Source organism: Lontra canadensis, unplaced genomic scaffold (genome assembly GCF_010015895.1).
Source record: "Lontra canadensis isolate GAN:19392208 unplaced genomic scaffold, GSC_riverotter_1.0 scaffold73, whole genome shotgun sequence".
NCBI classification, from domain to species: Eukaryota; Metazoa; Chordata; class Mammalia; order Carnivora; family Mustelidae; genus Lontra; species Lontra canadensis.
Genome location: NW_022631067.1, coordinates 442,923 through 455,747, shown reverse-complemented (window position 1 = coordinate 455,747; position 12,825 = coordinate 442,923). Strand labels below are relative to the sequence as shown.

General features: G+C 55.5%; 1 protein-coding gene across 1 annotated transcript in view; it reads left to right on the top strand.

The window, feature by feature from the left end:
* Nucleotides 1–611: 611 nt before the first annotated feature.
* Nucleotides 612–12,825, top strand: part of TMEM255B (transmembrane protein 255B) — a 48,292-nt gene continuing 36,078 nt past the window's right edge. The window contains exons 1-3 of the mRNA XM_032881103.1: nt 612–657; nt 8,634–8,776; nt 10,982–11,044. Coding sequence (XP_032736994.1) covers nt 612–657; nt 8,634–8,776; nt 10,982–11,044 — 252 coding nt within the window. The remainder of the gene's footprint in view (nt 658–8,633; nt 8,777–10,981; nt 11,045–12,825) is intronic.

Genomic DNA, 12,825 nt, shown 5'->3' with positions numbered 1-12,825 from the left:
CCCATTCTCTGGCTCCTCCCATCCTAACCGGGGGTTTTACTCAGTGCCAGCCTGACTGGGGTGAAGGTGAGTGGGTGGGGGGCTGTGACGGGGTGAAGGTGAGTGGGGGAGGGGTATGTGATGGATGAAGGTGAGTGGGAGGGGTCACGGGGTGAAGGTGAGCAGGGGAGGGGTGTGACGGGAAGGTGAGAGGAGGAGGGGTATGATGGAGGCCTGCATTCCTTTGTTCAAGGGGAGTGGTCCTAACCCTAACCCCTCTGGACAGGGGCAGAAGCAGCTGCAGCAGCCCGTGAGGGCAGGTGGGCCGGCCCACAAGGCATCCCTCCCTAACAATGCACACCCCGCAGCCTCGGGCCTATGAGCACTGACCAGAAATCCTGGAGGAGTTCCCAGCTGGCCTCCCTCTAGGCCCTCCACTTCCTGGCACCTGCCTCCTCCAAGTACCCTGACCTGTGGCGGCAGAGGGAGGGAGAGAGTGCCGGTGGGAAGGAGGCGGTCCGTATAGAGAAGGGGCGGGGCTCAGGGCCACAGATCCTCCGACCCTGGGGGATCCCTGCCAGCCCAGACAGCCTCCGTGCACTGGGCACCGGGACGGCGGGCCCTACCCAGGGATGCAGCCGCCAGTGCCTGGGCCCCTGGCCCTGCTGGACACAACAGGTGAGAGGGTCGTTGACATCCTGGCTGCGCTGGGGACAGGCCGTGGCCTGGAGTCCCGGGCGGGGGTCGAGGGCAGGGTCGAGGGAGCTCTCTGTCACCCAGTGTGTTACCAGGGATCCCGCCCTCCGCCTCCCCTGCCCTAGCTCGGGCGTTACTAGACCTTGGTTCAAGGGACGGTGGTGGCTTCCCTAGTTTGGCTGCAGCTCTGTTCCGACCCCCACATCCTTCTGCCCCACAAGTTCCTGGAACTCTGTTCTTTGGCCAGACATGCCGTAGCCTGGAGGAGGCTCAGGGGCCAGAGGAGAGGGTGTGTTTTCCTCAGGGGGGTGAGGGCAGACTCTAAGAGGGGCAGTGAGGCTTGCTTCCCAGTGGGAGACCTCAGCCGCAGGATGGCCCAGTGCGCCTCCTAGGCTCCCTGTGGCGGGGGAGGGGGTCCCACTGGACGTGCCTGGCTGCTTGCGGCATCTTTGGGGCATCTCTTATTAAAAACCAGAGGAGTCGATGTTGTTTGATTGTTAAATAATGAATGACAAAAGAATCTGGCTTCTTGGTTGAAAGAAACAGACGCACATCCCCCACCCTCCCCGCTCGGTGCTCCATGAGCCTGTTTTCTCCCTCCAGACCTGGCTTACTCACTGGGGGCTTCCTTACCAGTGTTCGCGACAATGAGGGCTGTCACTGCTTGTTACTGTAGTATCACACTGCAGTGACTGCTGGTTTAAAGAGCACTTCGTTTTCCCTCTGATGAGCAATTCTACCAGGAGTGCTCTTACCTAAAGCACAAACACTGGGGCAGCTGGCTGGCCTTCTGAGTACTGTCACTCGATGTTTCTGTGGTCAGCACCCTGCCCCTGTCCCCCATAAGATCAGGAAACAGGAAGCAGATGGCTGAGTCGCAGGGTTCTGCACGGGTCTCTTTCCCTAGGGGACGGCACTTTGCCTCTGGGACCAGGTGTCCCCAAGTGATGAAGTGAGTAGCTTCTCTCCGGGAGGCCAAAGCCCTGTTTCAGGGAGACCATGACCTGGGACGCTTCCCAGCTGCAGCACCCGGTCTCAGGGATGGGATCTGCTCCGCCTGGATGTGGCCAGGCTTCCCCAGGAGCTGTGGCAGGGAGAGGGCTGGGGCTGGGGTAATGGGGAGATGCTGCTGGTGGCCTTCAGCATCGCCCCTCAAACGCCTCTCCCAGAGGGAGGAAAGCAGGTTAATAGCACCGGCTACCTGTCGCAATGTGCTCTCCACCCGCGATGAGCCTTTCCCGACCTCCCTGCACCCCCAACTCTCTCGGGAAACTGAGGTCAGGGCCTCCAGGCCACGCTCAGAAAGCTGCCTGTTGGTCTGAGCCGGGTGTGGGCTCCAGCAGCAAACAGGGCAGACAGACCCTGCTCCACGGGCCTCCCCTCCGGGCTGCTGGAGGCCACCCAGCCGGTCTGGGCAGTTGTCCGCAGGGTAGAAACCAGACAGGAGAGATCTTGGTTGAGGCAGGACCCATCGCTTGTAACAGCACACATGCTGACAGTCTGGTGTCGGGCAGGAGGACTCGGGGGCCAGTCCGGGGGGGTCTGGGGTCTTCCTCCAGCACAGGACCATTTTGTTTCCAAAACCAGATCGAAAACCACATGTCTTAGGGTAATTATAAAGATGTCCTACCTTCTTCCCTGAGTTTCTTTCTCGTTCCCTTATTTTTATGTCATGTCCTGTGTTTAGAAACAGTGTGTACGGGCAGGAGTCTTCTCCTTGCTACCTGTGTTGTGCTTGGGGTCAGGACACTGCTGCTGGCCGGCGCCGAGCTTCCTGCATCCTGCGTGGGCCCCACCGCTGTCCTTCCGGCCTCCGGTTCACCTGGGGACGGTCCGGCAGCGCTGCCGGAGCGGCGGTGCCTCCTGGAGCCAGAGCCTCGGAGGGAAGGCCAGACCCAGGACAAAGCGGAGGATTGGGACGCGGGAAGGCCCGGGGAGCCGTGCTTAGCTTCTGGCTCCGTGAGCGGCCATGGGAGCGTCCCTGCGGGCTCGGACGGGGACTTGCTGCCAGGCGGGTGTGCGAGGCACTGAGACGCCGTGGCAGGTGTGCCGCAGGGAGCGGACGCCTGACTGTCTGGCTGACGCCTTGGGCCTAACGTGTGCGATGCACGAACTGAGGAAAAAGCATCTGAAAGTGCTTTGAGGAGGAGGATGTGCGTGTGAGCTCGCGGGACGACTCGCTTCTGCATGTGTAAGCATCCCCGTCGTGGGGGCTGCACCTGGACTTGCCATGAGCTTCGCTGAGCCACCAGAGGCGTGCACAGTCACACCCAAACCGTCGGGGGCGTGCATGTGAGTGTGTGCAGTGGCCGGGCCCAGAGGTTGCCCTCAGGTCCGCGGCCACTCCCCCCCTAAACACACACGATGTTGACTGAAGAACTGGGTGCGCAATGAAACACCCGATTTTCTTGTCTTTTCTTTTTTTATTAACATACAATGTAGCATTAGCCCCAGGGGTACAGGTCTGTGAATCGCCAGGTTTACACACTTCACAGCACTCACCATAGCACATACCCTCCCCAGTGTCCATAACTCAACCTGCCTCTCCCTATCCCCCTCCTCCCTGCAACCCTCTGTTTGTTCTATGAGATTAACTGTCTCTTACAGTTTATCTCCCTCCCAATCCCATCTTGTTTCATTTTTCCCTCCCTTCCCCCCATAAGCCCCTCGTCCTGCCCCTCAAATTCCTCATGTCAGGGAGATCATATGATAATTGTCTTTCTCTGATTGACTTATTTCGCTCAGCATAATACCCTCTAGTTCCATCCACGTCACTGCAAATGGCAAGATTTCATTTCTTTTGATGGCTGCATAGTATTCCATTGTATATATATACCACATCTTCTTTATCCATTCATCTGTGGATGGACATCTAGGTTCTCTCCATAGTTTGGCTGTTGTGGACATTGCTGCTATGAACATTCGGGTGCACATGCCCCTTCAGATCACTATGTTTGTATCTTTGGGTAAATACTCAGTAGTGCGATTGCTGGGTGGCAGGGTAGCTCCATTTTCAACTTTTTGAGGAACCTCCATGCTGTTTTCCAGAGTGGCCGCACCAGCTTGCATTCCCACCTACAGTGTAGGAGGGCTCCCCTTTCCCTGCATCCTCACCAGCATCTGTTGTCTCCTGACTTGTTAATTTTAGCCATTCTGACTGGTGTGAAGTGGGATCTCATTGTGATTTTGATTTATATTTCCCTGATGCCCAGTGATGTGGAGCACTTTCTCATGGGTCTGTGGGCCATCTGGATGTCTTCTCTGCAGAAATGTCTGTTCATGTCCTCTGCTTATTTCTTGATTGGATTATTTGTTCTTTAGGTGTTGAGTTTGATAAGTTCTTTGTAGATTTTGGATACTAGCCCTTTATCTGATGTGTCGTTTACAAATATCTTAGTTGTGTTTTGGTTTTATTGACTGTTTCCTTTGCTTGGATGATCTGTCCATTTCAGTGAGGGAGGTGTTAAAGTCCCCTACTATTACTGTATTATTGTCAATATGTTTCTTTGATTTTGTTATTAATTGGTTTATATAATTGGCTGCTCCCACGTTAGGGGCACAGATATTTGAAATTGTTAGATCTTCTTGTTGGACAGACCCTTTATGTATGACACAGTGTCCTTCCTCATCTCTTATTATAGCCTTTGGCTTAAAATCTAAATTATCTGAAATAAGGATTGCCACCCCAGCATTCTTTTAATGCCCATTAGCCTGGTAAATTGTTCCCCACCCCCTCACTTTAAATCTGGAGGTGTCTTTGGGTCTAAAATGAGTTTCTTGCAGTCGGCATATTGTTTTTTTTTTTTTAATCCATTCTGATACCCTGTGTCTTTTGATTGGGGCATTTAGCCCATTTACATTCAGGGTAACTATTGAGAGATATGAACTTAGTGCCATTGCATTGCCTGTCAGGCGACTGTTACTGTGTATTGTCTCTGTTCCCTTCTGGTCTGTTAATTTTAGGGTCTCTCTTTGCTTAGAGGACCCCTTTCAATATTTCTTGTAGAGCTGGTTTGGTGTTTACAAATTCTTTTAGTTTTTCTTTGTCCTGGAAGCTTTTAATCTCTCCTTCTATTTTCAATGATAGCCTAGCTGGATATAGTATTCTTGGCTGCATGTTTTTCTCCTTTAGTGCTCTGAATATATCATGTCAGCTCTTTCTGGCCTGCCAGGTCCCTGTGGATAGGTCTGCTGACAATCTAATATTTCTACCATTGTATGTTACAGACTTCTTGTACTGAGCTGTTTTCAGGATTTTCTCTTTGTCACTGAGACTTGTACGTTTTACTATTAGATGAGAAGGTGTCGACCTATTCTTATTGAGTTGAGCAGAGTTCTCTGTGCCTCCTAGATTTTGGTGCTTGTTCCCTTCACCAAATTAGGGAAATCCTCTGCTATAATTTGCTCCAATATACCTTCTGCCCCCCTCTCTCTTTTTCTTCTGGGATCCCAATTATTCTAATGTTGTTTTGTCTTATGGTATCACTTATCTCTCAAATTCTCCCTTCGTGGTCCAGTAGTTGTTTGTCTGTCTTTTGCTCAGCTTCTTTATTCTCCGTCATTTGGTCTTCTAGATCATTAATTCTCTCTTCTGCCTCATTCATCCTAGCAGTAAGAGCCTCCATTTTTATTGCACCTCATTAATAGCTTTTTAAATTACAACTTGGTTAGATTTTAGTTCTTTTATTTCTCCAGAAAGGGATTCTCTAATATTTTCCATGCTTTTCTTGAGCCCAGCAAGCACCTTGATAATCGTCATTCTGAACTCTGATTCTGATATATTACTTATGTCCATATTGATTAGGTCCCTAGACTTCGGTACTGCCTCTTGTTCTTTTATTTATTATTTTTTTTGTGTGTGGTTTTTCTGCCTTATCATGTTATCCAGATAAGAATAGATGAATGAGAGAACAAAATACTAAAAGGGGAGCAATGACCCCAGAAAAATATACACTAACCAAATCAGAAGAGACCCAAAACTGGGGGGAGAAAAAAAACTGGAAAAAAAAGAAAAAATATATATATATTAGACTGGTGAGTAGAACATAGCCAAACACTAGGTTTTGGGTATTTTGGTCTGTTAGAAGAAACTACCTCCCAAAATTTTAAAGAAAGAAAAACTTATATGTATGCGGAAAACTAAGGGTAAACACGATGAAGGGATGGCATATGACTGTAAAGATAAAAATTTAAAAAGATTTTAAAAAAGGAATTGATATGATACGAAGTTGGTTGAAAAAGGAATAAGAAAAGGGGTGTCTGGGTGGCTCAGCCGTTAAGCCTCTGCCTTTGGCTCAGATCATAATCCCAGGGTCCTGGGATCAAGGCCCGCTTAGGGCTCCCTGCTCCACTGGAAGCCTGTTTCTCCCCCTCACGCTTCCCCTGCTTGTGCTCCGTCTCTCGCTGTCTCTCTCTCTGTCAAATAAATAAATAAAAATCTTTTAAAAAATGAACAAAGAAAAGAGAAAAAGAGGAAAGTATGTGATCAGACTGGAGGCTAGAACAAAGCCATGTGCTACATTTAAAGTATATTTTGATCTATTAGAAGAAATTGTATCCCAGATTTTTAAAGAAAAAGAACCTTTATGTATACTAAGAACAAGGTTAAATACAATGAAGGGATAGAATATACCTATAACAATGAAAATTGAAAAAGATTTTTTTAAAAGGTAATGATAAGATAAAATAATTTAAAAGGTTAAAATAGGAAAGAGGAAAAGTTAAAAAATAGAGTAAGCAGAAATAAAATTTAAAAAAATTAACTTTGCAATACTAATGGATCATGGGAAAAGCCATGAATTCTATGCATTGCTCTCCCCTAGCTCTGGAGTTCGCAGTTCTAGATCGGTGAGCGCGGTCAGTGGCTGGATGTTCTTGCTGATCTGGGGGAGGGGCCTGTTGCTCTGATTCTCAAGTGTCTTAGCCTGAGGCGGAATTGCACCGCCCTTGCCAGGGGTCGGGCTAAGCAATCTGCTCGGGTTCGCGCTCGGAGCTTTTGTTCCCCGAACAGTTTCTGTAGAGCTCTGGAGGACGGGAATGAAGATGGCGGACTCCTAGTCTCCAGCCAGGAGGAGGCGAGAGCTTGGGGACCCCTCCTCTGTGTGCCCTCGGAGAGAAGGAGTCAGTCCCTCCCGTCTCCCTGGTCTCTGGCTGAGCTCTGAACTCCCCTGGTTTGTGACCGAGCGTCTCTGTCTCTGGCGCGCAGCCCCGTTTGGAGTCTCCAAACCCAGCACATTCCTGCCGCAGGCTCCTGAGCCACTCCTCCCGGAGGAGGAAGGTGAGTGTCCCTGGATCTGCCACTTGCGGCGTCCCTGCTCTAAGGGCAGTGGCCCCACTGTGCCTCGGATCACGGTTTAAGGTGACCCCGACCTGAGAACCCACTCCTTGGCTCCGTCTCTGCAGTCGGCTTTCCTGCTCCCATACCTGCGAGCTCTGCCTCACTCAGGCACCCCCGATCCTCCGGTGACCCTGTGGGACCTGAAACCACGATGTCCCTGTGGAGGCTCCACCCCCCACTTAGCCTCTGGAGCGACGTCCCTCCGTGGATCCGACTTCTAGAAGTTCGGATTTTGTGCTCCGCCGCTTGCCAGGAGCTGGCCCCTCCCCCACAGTCTATCTTCCCATCGCTTTGGACTCACTTCTCCGCACGTCCTACCTTCCAGGAAGTGGTCAATTTTCTGTTCCTAGAATCGCTGCTCCTCTTCTCTTCGATCTCCTGTTGAGTGTGTCGGTCTGATAACTGTCCAGCTGATCACCTGCTGCTGATGTCGTCTTGGTCTCCTGCCCCTCCGCCACCCCGTTTTTCTTTCAGCCTGATTTCATTTTGGAATCACAGGGATCAAGATAGTTAAGCTTCGAAAAAACAAAACCCCAACAGCCTGTCTGGGCTCGGCGTGGATTCTCTCCTGGCCGGCTGCCTCGGCTGGGCGGCCGCCGCTGCTGCGCTTGGCGTGGGTGTCTGTGTGTGAAGGGTGCCTGGAAGGGAGGCCTCCCCGCCTTCCCCGAGACACACCCCAGGGAAGAACGTTACATGAATGAGAAACCCAGATGTCGAGACTCGAGGCAGAAGGTCTCCTTTCTTGCTGCTTTCCTGAGTTCCGTGACACCTAGAATGATGTCTGCCCACAGATCCCGGGACACCCGAAGTGGCGGCTGTAGTCCAAGACCTTATTCTGCTACTTGAGTTTGGAGGTAGACAGCCCAAGCCTGTCTTCCAGCTCTGCCATCCTGCAAGTGTGGCCTCCATTCGCAAGGTGCCCTCAGGGCCCAGAATGACCTCTAGGGCTTCGCCTTTATGCCCCTATTCCAGGTAGCAGAAAGGCTGACAGGGAGAAAGGCCGAGGGATGGGCTCCTCTGAGAGATTTCCTGCAGGACCTAATGAACACTCTTCGTTTCGGTGGATGATAAATGGTCAGGCATGACCTCTGCTGAGGGTTGCCAGGATGAAGGCTTTGGGGGACATACAGACCAGTGTGGGCATTTGTTGCATTGGTTTGGGGGTGAGCCCTGGGGGCACTGAATCTCAGGCAAGAGGACAGGGCAGGGAGAAGATGTCCCCGCTCGCCTCATAGGGGTCACCAATGGGGGGTCCGATATCGGGTGTCGAACCCTGGAGCAACGGGGGCTGAAGGGAGTCCGCGGCCGGCGGCTCCCGCTTCCAGCTGTGGGGACGCGGAACTGTGAGTGAGGCTGCGTGGTGCCAACGCGTGTCCTTAGGAAAGACATCGAGGAGCCGAGTGGGGACATTTCAGGTGGGGGGGGGGGGGGGGGGGAGGGACACCCTACCCTGATTTCCTGCCCTGAAAAGAGGCATCCGTGCCTGTGGGTGGGTTGGGGTCTTCCAGAGGCTGCTTCAGTCACCTGAGGAGGGAGTGGCCTGGGCAGAAAGTGGGTCTGGGGGGACCCCGCTCTGAATCCAACCTGTTGCTGACAGGTTCCTTGTTTGTCCTCCTTCTAGAAGGGTTTGCGAGGAGAAAGAAGTCCTCCCTTTGGTTTGTGGGGTCTCTGCTCGTGGTGTCTGCTGCCATTCTGACCGTCGGCCTCGCCGCCACCACCAGGACGGAGAACGTGACCGTGGGGGGCTACTACCCAGGGATCATCGTGAGTGCTGCTGCCCGCGGGGCCTGTTGGGAGGGCCATGGGGGGTGACACTCTCCACTCCAGTTCATGGGGTTGGAGCGTAAGGCGGGGAAGCCGCTGTGGGTGGTTGTGGTCAGCAGAATCTGCCCCCAGAGGCACCTGTGCCTCCCTGGGCCCTGTGGCTGTGCCGGCTGCTGGCTGGCCTGCCCTAAGAGACACCATCATCCTGCCTCATGTGGCCGGGGTGGTGTGAGCATGGGGGGCCCATGGGAGTACAGGAGGGCAGGCGCACAGTCGGAGCTGGGGAGGGGGGAGGGTGCTGGTGGTGGAGGATGCCCAAGCTGGCCATGGCCCGGGCGCCGGAGCAGGACAGACCCTGGCCTGGACTCGGCCCAGGACCTCCAGATGGAACCCACCCCAAAACAGCATGCTGACTGCACCCCGTCTGGGAGAACAGACACGCGTCTCAGTGGAGGCCGGCCGAGGAGCCCCAACTGTCGTTGTGCCAGTCAGTCCCTCTCCTGGGGCAGCAGGAGGGGCCGCTGTCCACGCCGCACTTAGGCTGCGGGCTGGAGTGCCCCCGGCAGACAGGACAGCCTCCTGAGGTCGGCAGGAAGTGCTCCCCAACTCAGGATGGTCGAGGGGACTTTTCGGATTGTGAATTCACGTGCACCGTTGTTAGCAGTAGACTGTGCTCCCAGGGTCCCCACGGCGCCTACTTTATTTTATTTACCATCTGCATGACCGGCCCGTGCAGTGTTTGAGGCGACATAAAGAGTGATTGCGCAGAGAAAGTCTCAGCAGTGAAGTCTTCAGAGCTGCCTGTATTCTGGGGGCCCCACCTTTCTGCCGGGGGTGGTGGGGGGAGGGGACCCCAGGCACCGTGTCGAGGTGTCGAGGGCCGTCGGCTCTGAGGGAACCGGGTCCTGGGACCAGGCCGGTTCCAAGGGCTACGGAGGAGCAGACGGGATGCGCAGGAAAACACGGGAAAGTCCATCCCGTCTGCGGAGACGGTGGCAGGACAAACCGGGGCTGTGCGTCCGAGCCCCTCCTGTGGGACCGAGGGCGGGAGTCGGTGAGCCGTCCCTGTAGTGATGCTGGCGTGGGATTCTGACGCTTCTGAACCGAGCCACCGGACTGTGCAATGTCGAAGCTGCACAAGGCGAGAACCTTCCTCCTTCCTCCGTGAGAATTCTTAGACCCTCGGTGACAGCGTCTCCACGGACGAGGCTGCGCAGCCACGAGCGGCTCTGACTTCAGGGCGCTGAATTTGACACAGTGACCTAGAGCGCCCACCACAGTGCTGCTCTGAGGGTCAGTGCCCCAAACTCCGATGTGCTCCCGACCGCCAGCTGGGGCCCCCCAGCCACCTGCCGCCAGTGGCCCAGCCCCCCGTCCCCCCGTCAGCCGCCGTGCACGGCGATGTCCCCGGGTGCCGGTCAAGCTGACAGACGTGACAGACAGACGTCTCCCACCAGGTGGACACAGTCAGTGGACGGGTCCCTGTGCCCCGCCCTGGATCCCTCGCTCTGGGGCGAGCACAGCCAGGGTAGGCTTCTCCAACAGCCCGCCACCCCTCGTCCGGACACAGGAAGGCCCCTCGGCGACCTCCCAGTACGGGAGCCTCCTTCCTCTCTCTCCTCCCCTCCCCGAGGCTACCTGTCCACCTGCTCACCTGAGCCCAACGCTCCCCTGTGCTTGGCCTCAGCAGTGTCCGTGGGCGACTGGCAGCTCCTTGTCTGCCCTCCTGGGTCTGGTTCTGGGTCCTCGTGTCTCACCCGAGGAGCTGTCCTCCGGCTCGCACTTCACACTGGCCCGGGAGAAGCATCAGGTGGGCTGCTCGCCTGACGGGCCGATGCAGAAGACGGGCCGGCGGGGCTCTGGGCCACCGTGAGGGGCTGTCCCCCGTGCCGGCTGAGGGGGGCCCGTGGGACACTCCTTTCTGCAATCAGGACTTGAAGTAGTTGAACATCAAGTTGAGACGCGCCAGGTTTCGGCAACCTCGATTCCAGTCACCGGCACAGCCTGAGCCCGAGAAGCCCACCCCGGTGGGCAGGGGCCTGTCTGCTTCTCGGTGGTCAGGGCGGCAGGGGGGCGGGACCGGCCGGCCTTGTCCCTTGGCCAAAAGCCTTCTACGGGTGGCAGTGTCCTGGGCGTTGCTTGTGTGAGGGCCGGCGGGCGGCTTGGGCGCTAACCAGGAGCTTCCCTGTTCTTCCTTCTGTGCAGCTCGGCTTTGGAGCTTTCCTAGGAATTACTGGCCTCCCCCTGGTGGAGAACAGAAGGCAAATGGTAAGAATGTACAGTTCCTTTTGGACGCGGGGTCATGCGGGTGTGCCCTGACCAGAGTATGTTGCGGCTATAGCTGGGCATCCTAGGAAAGCCGCCCACCCCAGTCCAGCAACCTAGGGTGTGGGCTCACGTTCCCCAGGCTGTGTCCTGCACAACTCTGGACTCGGGGCTTGGTGGGTGTCCTTCACAGTTAGTCCAGCATCGTGGGTGCCTCCGACAACCTAGCCGCTGATGTTGAGGCATAGGAAGGAAAGTTCAGGGTGTGGGGTGTGTCGGGCATGGGCTCTCCCCAGCTGAGGAGAGACGGGGAGTAGATGGACAAGCAGAGGGCCCAGGGCTCTGACGGGCTTTACAGAGGAGGAGACACGGGGTGTATGAATGCCAACCTTGATCAGTTTTCCGAACATTGTACCTTGATTCATGATTTCAATGTCGTGTCTGTTTGCTGATGTGCTGTTTTGGGGCTGGAGTTCCGAGAAGAGTCGGTCATTTTCCCAGTCCACGGTGGCAGCGAGTGTTGAATTTTGAGAGGTTTTCAGAGGGGTTTGGGGCCACGTGGCCGTGTCTGACTGCTTCTCCAGCCACAGCCTCTCGGGCTCTCACGGTGTGCGATGGCTGCGGCAGAGGACCCTACATGTCGCTGCTCCTGGCTGACGGCAAAGGTCTGTGGCTGAGCCGTGGTGGCCACTGTCGTCACGCACACCGAGGGAACGGCCCCTGGGGCAGAAGGGGTGAGGGGCAGGTCCTGGGATGGGGCTGGGGGGTGAGCGGGTCAGAGAGGTCTGGGTTCTGGCAGAAACAAGTTTTATCTTTAGTATTGGGGTGGGGGGGTGCCTGCTCTGGGCCGCCGGCTGCACAGAGGTGGACAGAGGGCCCGGGGGCTTCTGCCACACGTCTGGGGGGCATGGGACCCCACCCTGCTTGCCTTGCGCAGGCCCCTCTGCCCGGAGTCTCTCGCAGGCAGGGGGGAGAGGCAGGACCCAAGAAACAGAAGCACCCTGGCTCCTGGGTCTGCCCGAGGACACCCTGGAGGGGGTCCCCTAGAGATTCCCATGAGACCCTTTCCGTGCCCTCCCCCAAGCGATGTTTAAGAACCTTTAGGAGGCGGGGAGGAGTCAAGATGGCGGAGAAGCAGCAGCTGAGACTACTTCAGGTTGCAGGAGATCAGCTGGATTGCTTATCTAACGATCGCAAACACCTACAAATCCAACGGGAGATCGAAGAGAAGAAGAACAGCAATTCTAGAAAGAGAAAATCAACCACTTTCTGAAAGGCAGGACTGGCGGAGAAGTGAATCCAAAGCGACGGGAAGATAGACTGCGGGGGGAGGGGCCGGCTCCCGGCAAGCGGCGGAGCCACGGAGCACAAAATCGGGACTTTTAAAAGTCTGTTCCGCTGAGGGACATCGCTCCAGAGGCTAAACCGGGGTGAAGCCCGCGCGGGGTCAGCGTGGCCTCAGGCCCCGCAGGGTCACAGAAGGATCGGGGTGTATGAGTGTCGCAGAGCTTGCAGGTATTAGAACGGGGAAGCCGGCTACAGAGACGGAGCCGAGGAGTGACTCTCAGCTCGGGCTTACCTTGAACCGGTCGCAGGCTCGGTGAGCTCGGAGCGGCCGGAGGCCAGGGTGACGGGAGCAATTGGGCGCTGTTCTCTGAGGGCGCACTGAGGAGTGGGGCCCCGGGCTCTCGGCTCCTCCGGGCCGGAGACTGGGCGGCCGCCATCTTCATTCCCGTCCTCCGGACTCTACGGAAAGCGCTCAGGGAACAAAAGCTCCCGAAAGC